Source organism: Cygnus atratus, chromosome 1, assembly GCF_013377495.2.
Source record: "Cygnus atratus isolate AKBS03 ecotype Queensland, Australia chromosome 1, CAtr_DNAZoo_HiC_assembly, whole genome shotgun sequence".
Lineage (NCBI taxonomy): Eukaryota > Metazoa > Chordata > Aves > Anseriformes > Anatidae > Cygnus > Cygnus atratus.
In genome coordinates, this window is record NC_066362.1 from 208389758 (window position 1) to 208407690 (window position 17933).

The 17933-nt window shown below is 48.2% G+C and overlaps 2 protein-coding genes across 2 annotated transcripts; both read right to left on the reverse strand.

The window, feature by feature from the left end:
* Nucleotides 1–1958: 1958 nt before the first annotated feature.
* LOC118259768 (olfactory receptor 52I2-like) lies at nucleotides 1959–2906 on the reverse strand. Its single transcript, XM_035569525.1, has one exon. It carries the CDS (start codon nucleotides 2904–2906, stop codon nucleotides 1959–1961), a length of 948 nt encoding a protein of 315 aa, XP_035425418.1.
* A 6821-nt stretch (nucleotides 2907–9727) lies between these two features.
* On the reverse strand, nucleotides 9728–10681 carry LOC118259787 (olfactory receptor 52K2-like). The gene has a single exon (XM_035569551.1). It carries the CDS (start codon nucleotides 10676–10678, stop codon nucleotides 9728–9730), a length of 951 nt encoding a protein of 316 aa, XP_035425444.1. The 5' UTR covers nucleotides 10679–10681.
* Between the last annotated feature and the right edge of the window lie 7252 nt (nucleotides 10682–17933).

The window sequence follows — 17933 nt, forward strand, 5'->3', positions numbered from 1 at the left end:
GCTGCGGTCAGTCCCTGACGCTTTGTCTCCGCCGCTCCCTCACGGTCCCTCTCTGCCCCTGCTCCCCGTGGGGTCCCTCCCACAGGAGCCGTCCTTCCCGAGCTGAGCCTGCGGGGGCTGCCCAGAGGCAGCAGCTCCTCAAGAACTGCTCCCACACGGCTCCGTCCCATGGGGTCCATCCCCCAGGAGCAAACTGCTCCAGCACGGGTCCCCCACGGGCGGCAGCTCCCCCCAGACCCCTGCTCCTGCGTGGGCTCCTCTCCACGGGCTGCAGCTCCGGCCCGGGGCCTGCTCCTGCGAGGGGCTCTCCATGGGCCGCAGCCTCCTCCAGGCCACATCCACCTGCTCCACCGGGGGCTCCTCCACGGGGGGGCTGCAGCGTGGAGATCTGCTCCATGTGGGACCCATGGGTGCAGGGGGACAGCCTGCTCCACCAGGGGCCTCTCCATGGGCTGTAGGGGGACTGCTGCTGCGTGCCTGGAGTACCTCCTGCCCTCCTGCTGCACCCCTGCAGCCCCTCACTACCAAAACCTTGCCACATAAACTCTATACGGTTATAGGGATAAATGTTGTTAGTGCTGGTACTTTGGTATTTGCTATTGACATGTAGCTTCAGGTTCTCTGAGAGTGCAGCTCTCCCAAGGAAACTCCAGTACCAATTCAAATAGTGCCTGCAGAGTATCTCCTCATCCCAGCTCAGAGCTGGACTTCTCATCTGCTGATCCTAAGGTGTAAAGCCTCAGAATGACTCCTTGTGCCTGCAGTTTCCAGATGAAACCTGTTGCTGCTGGGGGACCTGACCTACCTGCGTCATTGCTGGCTGCATTCTGGCTTCAAGAGGTCTTCTGCACCCTGGGGAACCTCAACATGGTCAGGTGCTGTGACACCTGGATGGGGTCTGGATCCTGCTTGGACATAGCTTGCTTGCTCATAGAGGTCTCGGAGAAGTCTAAGAAGCAGCCGGTCTACTTGCAGCAGTAGTTAGCTAGGCTCGGGACACTCAGATCTATGTCATGCTGTCCTCCAGGCCTCTGAGGCATGATATATTTAGCTATTCACCAACTTGTGGTCATTACAGCAAGCAAACACTGAATTAGTAAGTATCCCCAAGCAGAGTCAATGTTTATTTTCACCACTAGAAGATATGGACACCTAGAAAAAGTAATAAATACCACGGTGAATCTCCCTGCTTTGGTTTCCTTACCCAGCTGGTGTGATCTGTTGGACTGACAGAAGAATGCTTTGAAGATTTCAGGATGTTTCTCTTCTTTGCCATATGCTTATAGAATTTCCTCCAGACCACAGGCATCTCCCTTCCCCAGCTGTTTCCAGCACTCTGCAAAATAGCTCACGAAAGAGAACTTTTAAGCGTAGAGTGACTCAACGATAAGCTTTCCTAGGTGATCAAATTATTCATCAAATACTCAGCTGCCATCATCACCCAGAAACCTGGACAAGCTGGTCTGCGCTCAGCAAGGGAAAACCTCTTGTACAAGAGAGGCACAGAGGGGAGATCCTCTGTGGCTAGAGCACCTGCAAAGTGTGACAGTCGTCTACTGCTAGCCCAATAGTCCAGAAGGGACTAAAAAAGACACCATAGATGAAAATTCCACATTTCAAATAGAATCTGTTTATTGACACAAATATACATGGATTTGTAAGCTGTTGCTTTAAATTATCATAGGGACATTCATGGCATTGGGAACAGCTCAAAACTCAAAGGTGGGTGCTTGCCTCTCTATCACCTGGTAAGAAAGAAGGGGAAATGGGATCCCGATATTTGCTTAAGATCCCAGTTCCAAATACGTCTTGTCACAGAGTAGGGTCTCATGCGGCCACTAATGCCAAGTCCTCTCCCATCCTCTCATTGCTTCTGTTCACTGTATACATTCACTGGGAATGAAATTGGTGCTGTCTTTGCATTGATGAACACACCTGGAAAATCACTGACTACTGTGTCAGGCATGAACCTTCCTGGAAAATAGCATTTTGAGCACTGCCTGATGGATCTGCTTGGTCCTCATGCTGTAAATTATGGGATTCAGCATGGCAGGGAGGATGAGGTAGAGATCGGCTAGCAGAACTTGTGCTCGCACAGATACACTGCTGCCAAACTGCTGTGCGTATATGGAGACCATCCCAGGGATGTAATACAGCATCATCACACAGATATGACATCCACAGGTGCGGAAGGCTTTACAGCATGATTTCTTCCCCAGGACAACTGTAAGGATCATCCCATAAGACACAGCAATGAATGCCATGTCCATCCCTACTATAAGAGAGGACATAGACACGCAGTAAAATCTAATAGGTCTGGGGTCTGCACATGCAAGCTTCACCACGGCCATGTGCTCGCAATACGAATGGGGAACCACAAGGGAACGGCAATAGGGGAGCTTTGTCACCATCCCTGCCAACGGGACTATGAAAAGGAGAGCTCTCACCACGATAGCCAGGCCTATTCGGGCAATTGTTTGGTGAGTCAAGATCCTTTGGTACCTGAGAGGGTGACAAATTGCAATGTAGCGGTCAAAAGCCATGGCCAGGAGCACTCCGGACTCCTCGGATGTTGCAGAGTGAACAAGGAACATCTGAACAAAACAGGCCACATAACCAGTCTCAGTAGAATTCAGCCAGAATATGCTCAGCATCTTTGGGATGATGGATGTCACCATCACCACATCGATGACTGCCAGCATGCCCAAGAAGCAATACATGGGGTCACGCAGGGACTTGTCCAGCCCAATGACAAGCAAAACTACACCATTTCCAACCAAAGCGATGATATATGCTGAGCAGAAAAGGATGCCCAGGCAGGTGGGGAAAGCTTCCAGGGTGGGGACACCCACAAGGATGAAAGAGGAGGAGCTGCCGTTGGGGTAGTTGAAGGGATCAGAAGCCATGCAGAAGAATCTTGTTTTTGTGCTTAAAAAAATGAAAAAGACACCTGTTTAGGATCACTGAGATGTCCAGAACTAAAGTTGAGAAGCTGAGTACAATGCATCAATGCATGTGCCAAATCAGGAACCCAAACTGTTGTTACAATGTGTGAGATGGGACCTCCACAGCGTAATGTGACAGGGTGGGGGGAACAGGGCAGAAATGCTGACTAAATCGAGCTGTTGTGACTTGCAGGTTACTTCAGATAAGTTCATGTTTCAAATTGTACCACCAGGGCTGAAAAAGGATCTTCTACAGTCCATTGTTTGCGAAAGACTTGTTTCTTCATGATGGCTGCTCACCACCACTCAGTTGAAATCTTGAAATAAGCTGTTACTTCCCTCAGGCAGCGCTTTTGCCTGAGCAGTCTTAGCTTCCCTGCAATGGGCTCAACACAGAAAGTTGCTCCAAATTTTTAAGGAAAAAAATGGTCTGAGAAAGTGCTCTGGCACATTAAGAAAGACCATGAAAATGTCTTTTCATAGAATCATAGAATCACAGAATCATAGAATCATAGAATCATAGAATAATAGAATCATAGAAACATAGAAACATGGAAACATAGAATAATAGAATCATAGAAATATAGAAACATGGAATCATAGAATAATAGAATCATAGAAACATAGAAACATAGAATCATAGAATGGTCTGGGATGGAAGGGACCTCAAAGATCATCCAGTTCCAACCCCCCTACCATAGGCAGGGATGCCACCCACCAGATCAGGTTGCCCAGGGCCTCATCCAGCCTGGCCTTGAACACCTCCAGGGATGGGGCATCCACAACCTGTCTGGGCAACCTGTGCCAGCACCTCACCACCCTCTGAGTGAAAAATTTCCTTCTAACCTCTAATCTAAATCTGCTCTCTTTCAGTTTAAAACCATTCTCCCTTGTCCTATGATTATCTACCTGAGTAAAGAGTCCTTCGCTATCCTTTTTATAAGACCCCTTTAAGTATTTAAAAGCTTCAGTTAGATCACCCCGGAGCCTTTTCTTCTGTAAGCTGAACAGCCTCAGCTCTCTCAGCCTGTCTTCACAGAAGAGGTGCTCCAGCCCCTTGATCATCTTTGTGGCCCTTTTGCTGCTTTGTCTTCTTTTTTCATTCACCCACGAATGAAGCCTGCAAAACTATTTTTTACTCTGTCAGGAGAAGCTTGAAGGTAATACAAACCCTCCAGAGAAAAATTCTGGAGATGAGAAGAGTCTGAGAACTGTGGGTAGGTTCATTAATTTAATGTTAGACACAGTCAGCATGGAAGCTGTGAGAAGCAGAAGCTAGACAAATTCAGAATAGAAAAAAGGAAGACATTGGAAGACAACTAAGGAAACATAGCACTTAAATTTTCAAAATAGGGAGTGGACTTTTGTAGGATAACTGTCATTTGAACAATGGCTTAACCCCAGGTGTTGCTGCTGGCACTGCTGGCTGAAAAGGCTGTTCAGGATGCAAGTGTTGGCCTAAATGTCTGTGAATCAGGATATTTTTGAGGTTGAAGTAGGGTCTAAATTCCTTTTTAATTACTGTACTTTATTGCACTGCACTGAGCTCTTGTGTTTGTGTAACCAGCAGCTGCAGGAGTCAGTTGTGACTCCAGATTTGCACAGAGAACAGTGAGGTTAACCAGCGGCTGCTTTCTCTGACCTGTAGACGCACATGCTGTCAGAGACACAGCCCAACCTTTCCGACCACCTTCTCTTGCAAAACATAGATGTCCACTCTTGCAAACATAGCTGTGGACCCTGGGATGGTGCAAGCCCCAGTTTAACACACCCACATTGCAGACTCAAGTGATGGTTCAGATACCTAAAGACAGGTGCTGAGAGCCATCTGAGACCCCCGGTGCCTACTCAGCCTCTATTCCCTTCACACCCAGCAGTGTGTGGGTCTCCTTCAATCCCAGGGTTGCGGTCTGCCTCTCCCACGTGGATACCTAGGGCATCTTGAGTGGCCCTAGGTTGGGTACCTAGGGCATCTTGAGTGGCTGTAGACACCCAAGTAAGGGGCAGTGGAATGGCACCCTGAGGGTCTGAGCCCCTGTTGCAGTCAGAGAAGAGCTACAGCATGGGCCCTACAGAGTAACTCACTCCCTGAATGTAGGGCCCTGCCCTAGGGTAAGTGGAAATTCTCTATAGGATCTGCTGACCACAGGGGCTAGGTCACCACTGTCTGTAGTCAATGATCGGGCAGTACGCATTCATGCACGCAAGTGCATCTGGACACCTACCTCTAGGCACTTACGTGTGTTTGAATCGGATTCCTTCGCCTGGAGCACAGAAGAGTTTTGCAGCCTAAGCAAAGGTTTCTGATCTGGGTCTGATGAGACGGATAAGCTCCGGTAGGACTGTCACCTGGAAGGTGGCAGCAGTACAGCTCCATGTATTGCAAAGTGCAGAAAGGCTGGAGTATTAATCTGTCCTTTGGAAGTCACCTAAGGGACACCAGATGGAGGTTGGGCTGTCTGTCCTGTGAGAAGATGGAAATTTTCAAGGCTGCTTCAGCTTCATGCATTAGCTCTCTCTTTTTGTGTCATACTGTTGGCGTCTTGGGGTCATGGCAGTCTCCAGAGCCTGCCAGGGCCCATGGGACCAACGCACAAAAAGTAACTAAGGAGTCCACAAGAGGAGAAAAATACCTTTGGTTTGCCACAGAGCAAGGTGCTTTGTAAACTCCAAGTTTCCATTCTTCCCTCTGCTCAGAACCACAACAGCAACCTTCTACATCTGTTGAATCCCCAGAAAGAGTTTGTGCAAGGATCTGTGCAGGGAGGTGGGATCTGACAGCAGGTCCTTAGCCCTGACTGCACCATGCAGTATGTAGGTGGGGAATGATGCTTACTCATCATAAGTAAGGAAACCACCTCATGGCAAACCTCCAGCAGGCATAGGGCCTACCTGTCTTTAAGGATCATTAATGGTATGCTAGTTTATTAGGGAATAACTCTTTCCTAATTTTTTTAGCTTATTTTCTAAAAAAACACTTTGGGGGAAGTGCAGATGAGAACCTATGTTTGACCAGAAATGGAGTACCATTAGAATGCCATTCTGAAGTAGAGCTGTCCTGTATTTTCCTGTCAGCCATATAAAGTTTTCCCAGTTGGTATAAGGCAAAGAGGTACACTTATTTTACTGTGGTGACTGGGCTGTGGTAGGGCCATGTAAGCATGACACCGAGAAGAAGGGTGGAAGAGTTGCAGAGAGCTCCCATCCTTACTCTGTCCCACTGGAATTCCTTGCTATTTGGTCCTTTCCCCCCACCCCCCCAAATCTGATAGGAGGGAACAGAACAGGATCTGTTCTGCACAGGGACTCGGCAGTGAGGAAAGTGAGATGGGGCAGGAAATGAAGACATGGTCATTTGTGGTGTGTGGAGAATGTCATTCCTACGTTTTTTTACCAGAAAGGGGAGGTTTTCCTGAAGTGGGGCTTTTGTTCTGCAGATGCATTCACTGCCCTGAGAGCACTCTGTCCTCACCCTCTCTGCCCTATCTCCATCTTTGCAAACAGCACGGTCCCAGCAGGATGTGTGTCCGTTCTCAGGGTGTGAGAGGGAGATCACAGAATCACAGAATCATGGAATGGTTTGGGTTGGAAGGGGCCTTAAAGATCACTTCATTCCAACCCCCTGCCCTGGGCAGGGACACCTCCCACCAGACCAGGTTGCTCAGGGCCTCATCCAACCTGGCCTTGAGCACTTCCAGGGATGGGGCATCCACAACCACTGGACAACCTGTTCCAGTGCCTCACTCTCATAGTAAAGAGTTTCTTCCTTATATCTAATCTAAAACCACCCTCTTTTAGTTTAAAACATTTACCCCTTGTCCTATCACCACACTCACTGACAGAGTCCCTCCCCAGCTTTCCTGTAGCTCCCTTTGGGTACTGGAAGTTTGTTACAAGGTCTTCTCCAGGCTGAACAACCCCAACTCCCTCAGCCTTTGTAGGAGAGGTGCTCCAGCCCACTAAGCATCCTTGCGGCCTCCTCTGGAACTTGTTCTAATACATCCATGTCATTCTTGTGCTGGGGTCCCAGAGCTGAACACAGGCTCCAGGTGGGGCCCCACAAGAGCAGAGCGGAGGGGCACAATCCCCTCTCTCACCCTGCTGCCACACTGCTGCTGGTGCAGCCCAGGATGCGGTTGGCTTTCTGGGCTGCGTCCGCACATTGCTGGCTCATGTCGAGCTTCTCGTCAACCAGTGCCCCCAGGTCCTTCTCATCAGGGCTGCTCTCAATCCGTCCTCCCCACTTGCTCCTCTTGAGACTAATTTTGTCTAAGTTTACTTCAGCTTCAAAGTCAGGCGTTGCCAATGAAACCCTCCTGAGCAAAGCAGGCATAGAGAAAGGGCTCAGCAGAGCCCCTCACTGGAGGGGATGGGAAGAGCTGCAAGAAGCCTGGCTGGGTGCCCTCAGGGAAGGGGAAAGTCGGGTGATATCCACGTCAGGATGCTACTGGGAGCATCCTACCTGTGCAGCATCAGGCGACATCAGTGGGGGCAGACCCTTTAACTGGAAAATAACCCCAGCCTGGCAGGCTGGACAGTGCACCTTGTGCCTCAGGCCAGGGCTGCAAGAAATTGGGTTGGAAGAGCCTGGCCTCCAAGTCAGGCAGGAGGATCGGTGGTGTGTTTGAGTTGTTGGTATCTGCTGATTGTACTGTTGGGGGTGTGTGATATGACCTGTGACTGTAGCCAGTCCAGAGGGCAGCAGGCTACAGAAGACACTCAAAAGAACCATGTTGACAACCACCAACTTGAATTTAGTGATTACCACAGCTCTTTGTTCTCCTTTGAAAACTGCTCCTTTGTTCTGCTTTGTTCTCCTCTCTAGCTTGGGCAGGATACGTTCAGGATCTCAGACTTCCTCAGAGTCTCAGTTACTAACCCTTCTCTGGCCCTTCCCTCCTCTGCAGAGATGGAAATCATCTGGCCAGGAAAACAGTTTACAAAACACTTCTAAAACTTTACTAGAGAGACCAGCTGGAAAGAAGCACCTCCACATTTTCAGTGGTCAGCAGCTTTCCCACTGTGCCAGGATCCAGAGCATAGCTGATTACTCACAATGGATTTCTATGCATAGCTCATCATGTCACTAAGACAGGACAGGCAAAAACCTGTTGAAGTGGTAATACACTTACATAATAAGAGCGATTGAGTGGTTTCCCATCTGCTGTGAAGGGGGCATTTACCTGGAAGATACATGGAAAATGAGTCATGCTATTGCACGGATCCCACTGGGGTTCCCCCGACCCCAATATGAAATATGCCCTGCTGAGACTCTGCCTAGGCTGCTGAACCTTTAGGGTTTATGGGTTGAACGTCTGATCTGTCTTGTTGGGCTTAACATATCTTGTTGGGCATTAACAAATCTTGATGGGTATCATCAGGCTCCTTCACAATTCTGAAATTGCCCCTTACCATTGTCATTCTAGGAAAAATACAAAGTCCCTGCCAGGGATTTCTGTGTCTTGATTTCCATGGGATGAAAGCATAAGAAGAGATGGGATGGAGGTCCATATGTGGTGTTAGGAAGTGAGTTTTCACCATAGTTAAAATCAGGTATATGTTTGCTGAAGAGGAGGAGCACAGCGCCTGTTCCCTGCTTCCCTACTTTAATCCACACTCCTGCTCCTCACCTTCAGTGCCAGAAAGTCACCCTCCTGCAGCTTTCTTGTGTTTGTGGCCCTTCATACCAGGAAATCTGCACAAAGTGAAGGAGGCTTGTTCAGCTGAACTCTGCAGCTGCTCTGCACATCCCAGTGCAAACAATTCCTGCTCTTCCTAAGGCAGCGCAGCACATGAGGGGTGAAGAAGTGATGAATTATCCTCATGGCAGTGCAGCATGAGCAGAATTACAAGATCTCCAAAGGGGAGAGCTAGTTTGCTAAAGTGCCATATGCATGGGCATAAGATCTCACAGGAATTCAGAGGCAAATACTTATGGAAAAATGGCACTTTTCAAAATCCCTGTAATGGTATTACAGGTACTTAAAGGCTTAAGAAAGAGACACAACAACATTGAAAATTAGGGAATCCCATTAAAATATTGGTAAAAAAAATGTAGAACATTTCAGGACTGACACTGTTTTGGAGTCTCTGATAAGAAAGGAATAAAAGCTTATGCAACACCACAGGGTTTCAGTGTGACTTACATGTCCTGTTCTCAAGTGAGCTGAGCTTTTGTTACTGCTGCAAACGCTTCAATAAGTGTTCAAGGCAGGATTGGGAGGAAAGAAAATCTGTTTAGGGCCAATATCTAGATGAGTGTGTGTGTAAATGTGCATACACGCACAACACCTGTGAACACACACACACACCCTACACAGCCAGGCACCAGGATCAGGCAGTTGCTAAAGACTAGGATCAATAAATGGAGAATTACAGATCAGGTGGAAAAGGTACATGTGGAAAGATGAACCCATTAACAGCCTTTCATTTCCGAAGTGGTAACAATCTTTTATCAAGAACTGTCATTAAGAGGAGAGTCATGAGGTGACACAGAGGAGGACCAATGGTTCAGATACATTTATATACCATTTGTCTTTCTGTTCTGAACAGGAATGTAGAATTGACTTCCTAAAGATAATCGGTTTCACCAGTGAAACTTTTCATGGTGCCTCTGGCTTTTAGCGTTTGGCCGAGGTGCTGAAGAGATCACCCTGCTTTTCTCATAAACCACTTTTAAAGATTTTCTTTGCCTCACCCCCCCCTTACCTTCCCCCAGTACTGCCATTGTCCTCTGGTGTGATCCCCATTCCTTCCCATGTGGCGTTAGCAATGGGCTTGGGTCAGGACACAGGCTGGATCTCCTTCTGCCAGAACAAGCTCAGCACCTGCTCCCGGATCACCTTGGTCCTCATCCCATAGATGAGTGGGTTGAGCATGGGAGGCACCAGCAGGTAGAGGTCAGCCATCAGGATGTGGAGGTGTACAGGGATGCTCTGGCCCCAACGCTGAACACAGAAGGAGAAGAACCCAGGCACGTAGAAGAGCAGAATGACTCCAATGTGGGAACCACAGGTGAAGAAGGACTTCAGGTGAGCCTCTCTGGAGGAGAGGCCTAAAACCGCCCTCAGGATCAGCGCATAGGAGATGGCAATGAGGGTGGTGTCTAAGCCGACTATGAAGATGGCAGATGTGATCCCATAGATGCTGTTGGGCCGGATGTCCCCACAGGCCAGCTTCACTACTGACATGTGCTCGCAGTAGGAGTGGGGAATGACATGAGTGCCACAGTAGAACAGGCTGCTCACCATACATGTCAGAGGGGTCATGAGTCCAATGCCACGCACTGCAGCGGCCAAGCCCAGCTTGGCAATGGTGGGACCAGTCAGGATGGCAGAGTAGTGCAGGGGCTTGCAGATGGCCAAGTAACGGTCGAAGGCCATGGCAAGCAGGACCCCTGACTCCACTGCAGAGAAGCCGTGGATGAAGAACATCTGAACCACACAGCCCTCAAAGATGATCTCATGGTTTTGGAACCAGAAGATGCTCAGGAGCTTGGGCATGGTGGAAGTAACAAGCACCAGGTCAATGGCAGCCAGCATGGAGAAAAAGTAAAACAAGGGCTGATGGAGGCTTGAGTCTGCCCTAATCACCATGAGGACTGTGAAGTTCCCCAGCACTGCCATGATGTACATGATGCAGAATGGGAAGGCGATCCAGAAGTGAGCAGCCTCCAACCCGGGGATGCCTGTTAGGATGAAGGATGAGGGACTGGAGTGGTTTGGGTAGGACATGGTGCACAGCTGCACAGCTGGAAGGGAAGCCACAGGAACATCTGGCACAGAGGAGAGAAGAAAAACCTGTGGCAAAGCTCTTCCATGAACTCCAGCCACAGGTAGAACACGCCTGCCTGTCTTCTTGGGCACACAGGCCAGTGATCATATCCTCCTGCCTCTTATCCAGGTACACTCAGCCCCGTCATCTGCAAAATGCAAACACACATGGTCTTAGCCCCAACATTTGGGAGTTATCTGACCTCTCCTCCCATCCTGTGCTGGTCTTTGGCTGTTGTCCCCTCCCCTCCAGTCCATAGTTTGGGAGTTACGAACTAGATGTTAAATCCTTTCAGTTGCCTTTGGTACAAGAATCTAAGACAGGGAAGATCCAGAATACTCTGAGGATGCAGCTCAGCAGGACTTGTCACATTTGCAGGTTGTAAACCATATCTCCTTCTGGGTTGTTGTGCCCCATACGATTCCCACCTTGGGAAACTGCAGCAGATGCACATTTGCACTACCAGTGTTTGTTCCCCAGAGCACTTTTGCTCAGACCAGCACTGTCAGCTTTGGGGCTGTCCTTGCTGGAGCCAGAACTCTGAGCAGCCTTGCTCTAGTTGTCCCCCTCTGAACGGGCATCCCTTCTACAGGGTCCCTGTCTCCTCCATTAGGAAGGAAAGCCAGCACCATGAAGGCAATCTGTTGCAAAGTGGCCTGAGGCTGCAGTGCTAGTCCCTTCCAGCATCAGCCTTCACATGTAATGCTTTCCTCTTCAAGCCCTTGCTAAAGGAAAGAAGTGCTGTGAAACTTCCCTGTTTTTCAGGGAAGACAGATGCACAGAAGGGTTAAACTAGCCTGATGGCAGTATGGGAATCAGATGCAAGTTTCTTAAGCACTTGTACCTTCTGTTTTCCCCAACATACCATAGATTCAGACTTAATCTCCTTGGCTTTTCAGACATTTGACTTCCCTAACCCCTAAATAGTTTAATCTCTCTGCCAAACTGCTTTGAGCCCTCCACATGACACAAACCAACCAGCATCAATCTGTTTCCAGTCACTGCTATTTGCAATGTAAGGCCAAATACTGTGAAGCCATACTGTGAGAATGCTGTCATGGTAATATTATTCATAATAGTTTATTGCAGAGAGGACTCTGCTTGCCATGTAGTCAGCTACCTAGGCCATGAATTCAGGAGGCAGAGCCACAGCTGGCACAAGCTCTGCTTGGAAAAAGCACGTACTTACTCCCTCTTTTCACTCAGAAGTAATTAATCTGAAAATCCTGTGTACTGTTCTGGGCAGTGTTACTTGTAACTCATCTTGTATAATAAAGCTCTCCAGATCATTAAATATGCTATTAAGCAAGCATCAGACTCAGTTTTTCCCAGGAGTTGGTGCTTTAGTTTACCTTTTTCAAGTGTGTTTGCAGTCCTGTTCTCTTCGTGTGATTTGATTTCTTGATTACACACAAACACTCAAAGTACCAAGGAAGCAATGCCTTACCTTTAGCTCAGTCCGTCTGACCAGCCCCATCTGTGCCATGCAAAGAAACTGTCCTGACAGCACTTCGGTGTCATCTGTCTTACACCTGACCTCCTCTACATTTCATGCTTCCTCCTCTTGACAAGCTGGCAGTCACGGTGCCTCATGTAGTGCCTCAGAACCCTGACCAGGGACATTGGGACAGGGCTCTAGTGTCATGTTCCAGCCCTGCGCAGAGCATCACACCTGGAGCAGCTGTTCCTTCATCTCCTCAGCTCCAACTCAGCCTTGCACAGACTCTTTCACTACCACCAACTGCCAAGAATGACTGCAGTTGCAGCCTGTATGGAAATGCCACGTTAGGGAGATATTGCTGTCCTTTTGGCTATTTTTGAGTTGTACATGCAGCAGTGGTAATGGGAGCAGCACTCTGAGACTTGCTGCTGCTCAAGTGGAACAACACTTTCTGGTTTGTTGACACACTTCTGAACATTTGCTTTGTGCCTCATTGGCCTGAAAAGCTGATAGAGTTTTATTTCATGCAATTAGGTAGTTCAGTAATTTGTAAAGTGACAAGTTTTGTTCATTTCAGTAGTCATAGTCCAGCACATTTTCTATAAATGGGGAACATTACCTGTCAGCCTTACCTGGGTTGCTGTACTCCATAAGACTTGTTGCAAACTTACTGTATTTGTTTTTAAACAGTCAAACATTAAAATGCCCTTAGAGAATGAGATGCTCAGTATTGAACAAATCACAGCAGGAGTTGCAATGTTTGATTGTTGGCATACTGTCAAAGCTTCCCTGACCTTGTGAGGAAAGAATAGATCCTGGTACCTGAAGTTAAGATTTTAACTCTATCCTCACTCATTTTTGTCAGCTCTGCTTCTCTGCTGCTCAGCAATGATCATTAAATTTACCAGATTTATTGGACTTAACATTTCTGTATGGTTGTCAGGCACAGCCCGTCTGTCAGCCATGCAGTCTATGTAAAACTTATAGGCAACTCCTTTTGTATTAACAGCCACCCAGCTTTCCTGATCAGCTTACAGCCTGTTATGAATCAAAGATGTCTTGAACTTGGGGTTTTAAGAGACCTAGAGTAATCATCCAGTCCATATCATGTCCCCACTATAAGACCAAAAGTCATCTCTGATAGAAAAACATAAAACCTTATCTTCCATTGCAGAAACTCTGCACTTTCCCCAAAGCATCTGTTTCAGAACTTTTTCCTAGTGTCAAGCCAGTATCTCTACAGAGCTCATGACTTTTGTCCTTTCTGTAAGGGTGGAGAACAAATTATTACCTTCCTGGCGGTGTTTGACATCCTCTTCAGGTTTGCACAGGTGAAGAGGACAGGACTAGAGATATGATCAGATAATTGCAGATCTTCACAGATGACTGGATCACCAGATGTTACACCTATGTGTCTACAGTTTGTTTGAAGTTGGCTTAACTAATGAATAGCTTGCAGACAAATAATTAGCACTGTTGTAATGAACCCATGCAAGAAGGTAAACTGAGGTTGCAGATATATAACTGACAGTTTTCCAACACAATATTCACTTAAAGTAGGATATCTGGAAGTAATGAAGTAGATCATTAACCCAGTAAGAGACAAAGTCCACTTATATGTATTGGCATATCTGCAAGGTAGCTTTTAGGTTAGATTGGTTTATATTCACCTCAATTTTGCTAAGATTTGAACTTGGCTCAGAGCTTGGCACTATGCTTAAAAATACTGGTATAGCCCCAGGTTAAATGAAAAAAAAATCCTCCCAGCTCACCTGGATACTTTGGACGTGACCCTGTCTCTGCCTACATCACCCTCAAATACTGCTTTTGTTTCACAAGACTAAGCAAGTCCTCAGCCTTCCAAAAGGACCTGCATGCAAATATTTATGCATCTTAAGGGAACTGATCACTTTAATCACTCACTGCTGGGTCTTAAGAGACTGCAGTCATCACAGAGAAGAAGCTGCTGCCTGGGAATAGACAGGAATAGCAACGGTTTGTAAACAAATGTACTACTCCTCTTTCCTACTGCTTGGGTTATCTCTGTCTTGGTGTTAAGCAATGCAGAACAGCTTTTTAAGAGAGTGTTCCACAAAGAGGGAAGATTTTGACTTTGCATGGGCAAATACCCCACTGTGAGGACTAATTGTTCTAGTACACACAGTAGTGCATGTGTCCTTCAGGTGTATCTTGGTGGTGTAAAACTATCTGGGTTTGAATATAGCATCACTGCATACTTTTGGGGGCACAAGATGGCAGCATGGATTCTTAGAGCTCTATTTTGACGCCACCTATCATCAGAGGATCCTGAGGCATTCATGAATCATAGAATCACAGAATCATTAAATGGTTCGGGTTGGATGGGACCTTACAGACCACCCAGCCTCCCCCTGCCATGGGCAGGGCCCCCTGCCCCCAGCCCAGGCTGCCCCCCGCCCCCCCAACCTGGCCTTGGGCACTGCCAGGGCTGGGGCACCCCCAGCTTCTGGGGGCAGCCTGGGGTGCCAGGGCCTCACCGCCCTCAGAGGGAAGAACTTCTCCCTAATTTCTAATATAAATCTACCCTCTTTTAGCTTAAAGTCATTCCCCCTTGTCCTATCACTACACTCCCTGACAAAGAGTGATGTACTAGCAAGCAGAGTAATAAATCAACTTTACACATTAGAGGGGAGTTGCAGTGAAAGTGGCACAATCTGTGTATGTTTTGCAATGTCTAATGAACTTTTCTATTATTTTTTGAAAAGGAAGATGCTTAGGTATAGTTTTCAAAGGATACCTCTTGATATCAACCTCCCCACTTTCAACAGCACTACCCCGTCCATGTTTTCCTTGACTGGCATCCCTGGGCTGGAAGATATGTACCCTTGAATTTCCATCCCAATCAGCACAGTGTTCACCATATCCCTCCTTGATAAAGATGGAGCTGTATCTTCACAAGCCCATGTTTTATCTCTTCTCCATGTTAGCCTTCGTTAACTTGGTGTTGTTCCTGACCACTGTGCTCAAAATGCGGAGCTGCTTCTGGTTCAACACCAAGGACATCACCCTCAGTATCTGCCTTATCAGACTGCTGGCTCTGGTCAGGGCAGCTGGGATCATGTTGCCTCTGCTTTTCTCCTACACCACCTGCCATACTGCCTCACTCATGCCATCTCCCACAGCTACTGTGAACACACAGTGGTGGTGAAGCTGGCCTGTGCTAATACTGGATTCAATAACATCTATGGCAACATCATGGCTCCCCTTACCATGGGGCTGGATCTGCTGTCCATCAGGCTCTCCTACATCAGGATCCTGAGGACTGTGTTGGGCCTGGCATGCAGGGAAGAGAGACTGAATGCATTTGGGACCTGCATCTCCCACATCAGTGCCATCCTGGTCTTCGACACCTCCCACGGCTCTCTTGTGGGTAATTCACAGGTTTGGTTGTCATGTTGTCCCTCACATGCACATCCTGATGACCAGCTCTATTGTGTATGATGTCTAGACAAAGCAGATCTGTGACTGGGTGCTCATTGCATTTTTTTTCAGAAGAAATTCTAAATTTCAGGTGTCATGTGGTGTCAGTCCAAATTCAGCCAGGGCTTCATACTGGTCAGATCCCCAGAATGATTTGGGGCTCTCAAAAAGTTCCTCCAGATACTTCTTTCCTGAACAGACCCCAGTATCCCTCCAGTGCTGTAGTGTATTGGGTTTACATGACAAGGGGTTGGTAGCAGGTGGGCTGCAGGGGTGGTCTCTGTGAGAAGAGCCCAGAAACTGCCCCATGTCAGATCAGAGCCAGCTCCATCTGGCTCCAAAAGGACCTGCTGCTGGCCAGAGCCGAGCCATGAGTGACGCTGGTTGGGCCTCTAGGAGAGCAGATTGAAGAAAGGAGGAGGAAAAAAAACAAAAACAAAAACAACAACAACAAAAAAAAACTGCTGTGCTACAGCAGCTGGGAAAGAGGAGTGAGAAATGAGAGAGAAGCAGCCATGCAGCCCCCAAGGTGAGTGCAGCAGGAGGGCAGGAGGTGCTCCATGAACCAGAGCAGCAGTTCCCCTGCGGCCTGTGGAGAGGCCCCTGGTGGAGCAGGCTGTCCCCCTGCACCCATGGGTCCCACATGGAGCAGATCTCCACGCTGCAGCCCCCCTGTGGAGGAGCCCCCGGTGGAGCAGGTGGATGTGGCCTGGAGGAGGCTGCGGCCCATGGAGAGCCCCCCCAGGAGCAGGCCCCGGGCCGGAGCTGCAGCCCGTGGAGAGGAGCCCACGCAGGGGCAGGGGTCTGGGGGGAGCTGCCGCCCGTGGGGGACCCATGCTGGAGCAGTTTGCTCCTGGGGGATGGATGGACCCCGTGGTATGGAGCCGTGTGGGAGCAGTTCTTGAGGAGCTGCTGCCTGTGGGCAGCCCCCACAGGCTCAGTTCGGGAAGGACAGCATCCCGTGGGAGGGACCCCATGGGAAGCAGGTGGAGATGAAATGTTATGGACTGACCACAGCCCCCATTCCCCATTCCCCTGCACTTGCAGGGAGGAAGTAGAAGAGGGTAGATAGAGGGAAGATGTTTGTGGTTTGCTTTTAGTTTCTCACTGCTCTAGCTTGTTAGTAATAGGTAATAAATTATATTAATCTTCCTATGCTGAGTCTGTTTTGCCTGTGACGATAACTTGAGTGATCTCCCTGTTCTTATCTCAACCCTTTAGCTCTTTCCATCGTATTTTCTCCCTTTTTTGATTTGAGGAGGGGGAGTGAGATAGCAGCTGTGGTGGAGTTCAGCTGCACAGCAGGGTAAAACCACCACATACGGACACACACAGCCTCCTGAGGCATGGATAAGGTTCCTAAGGTATCCGTTGTTACTTGCTTCACTCTGGTTTTAGCGGAGTGTGAATGCTGACACATCCTTGGATGATGCAGCATGGGGCCCAGATGACCCATGTGCACTGTGCTGATCTGCATAAGCTGGACTTGGGTCTGCCTCAACCATTTCATCATGGACAACACTGTCAAGGCTCAGGCTTTGGATCCCAAAGCAGAGAGGTAAAAGGCAGACAGCATTGTGCTGTACAAAAAGGTTAGTGAAAACTGTCCTTTCAGCAACCACACAGCTCAGGAAACACCATTGTGGACCATGTACAACGTATTCACAGAAACTTGTATAGATTTCCATGCAACTGCACATGAAAATTGAAGCCCCTGATGGGCCACAGGAATTAACTCTGCAGCAAGTACATGATGCACTTCAAAGGGCTCCTGTCTCTTCTCCTGAATGTTTCCAAGTTCATGACTTGAGAAGAGCGAGATGCTCGTACATATGTCCTGAAAGCAGTAGCAATTCAGCTGATAGATGTCTACAGCAAGAAGTGAAGCCTACTTGGCAAACTGAGCAGAGTGCTAAACCCAGAGGTCAGCCTATGCAGAGCTGGAAAATTTTCAGAGCGTTCAGCTTTGACGTCATGGTGCTGATAGCAAACTGGATGTAAATAACATTTTTGTTTGAGCTCCACTGGCTGCTCTTCTTCTCTTTTTGTGTGCTGAGGAAATGAGCTGATGGTCTGCAGGTCCTATCCAAAGAGCTATTGATGCTGCTGGACAATTTAACTAAAGAAGGGGGGAAAGGGGGCTGAAACGGCTTGTGTTGCCAGGCAGCTGGGAGAGGAGTGAGGTTTGAGGTGCTGACACTTGCTGCCGGGAGAGGGTGTGAGAAAAATCTCAAATAATTTTCTTCAGACAGGATCTTCTGTGAAGCTATTTTATTCGCGATTGCAATGGCGGGCATCCTGTCAATTAGGAGCGC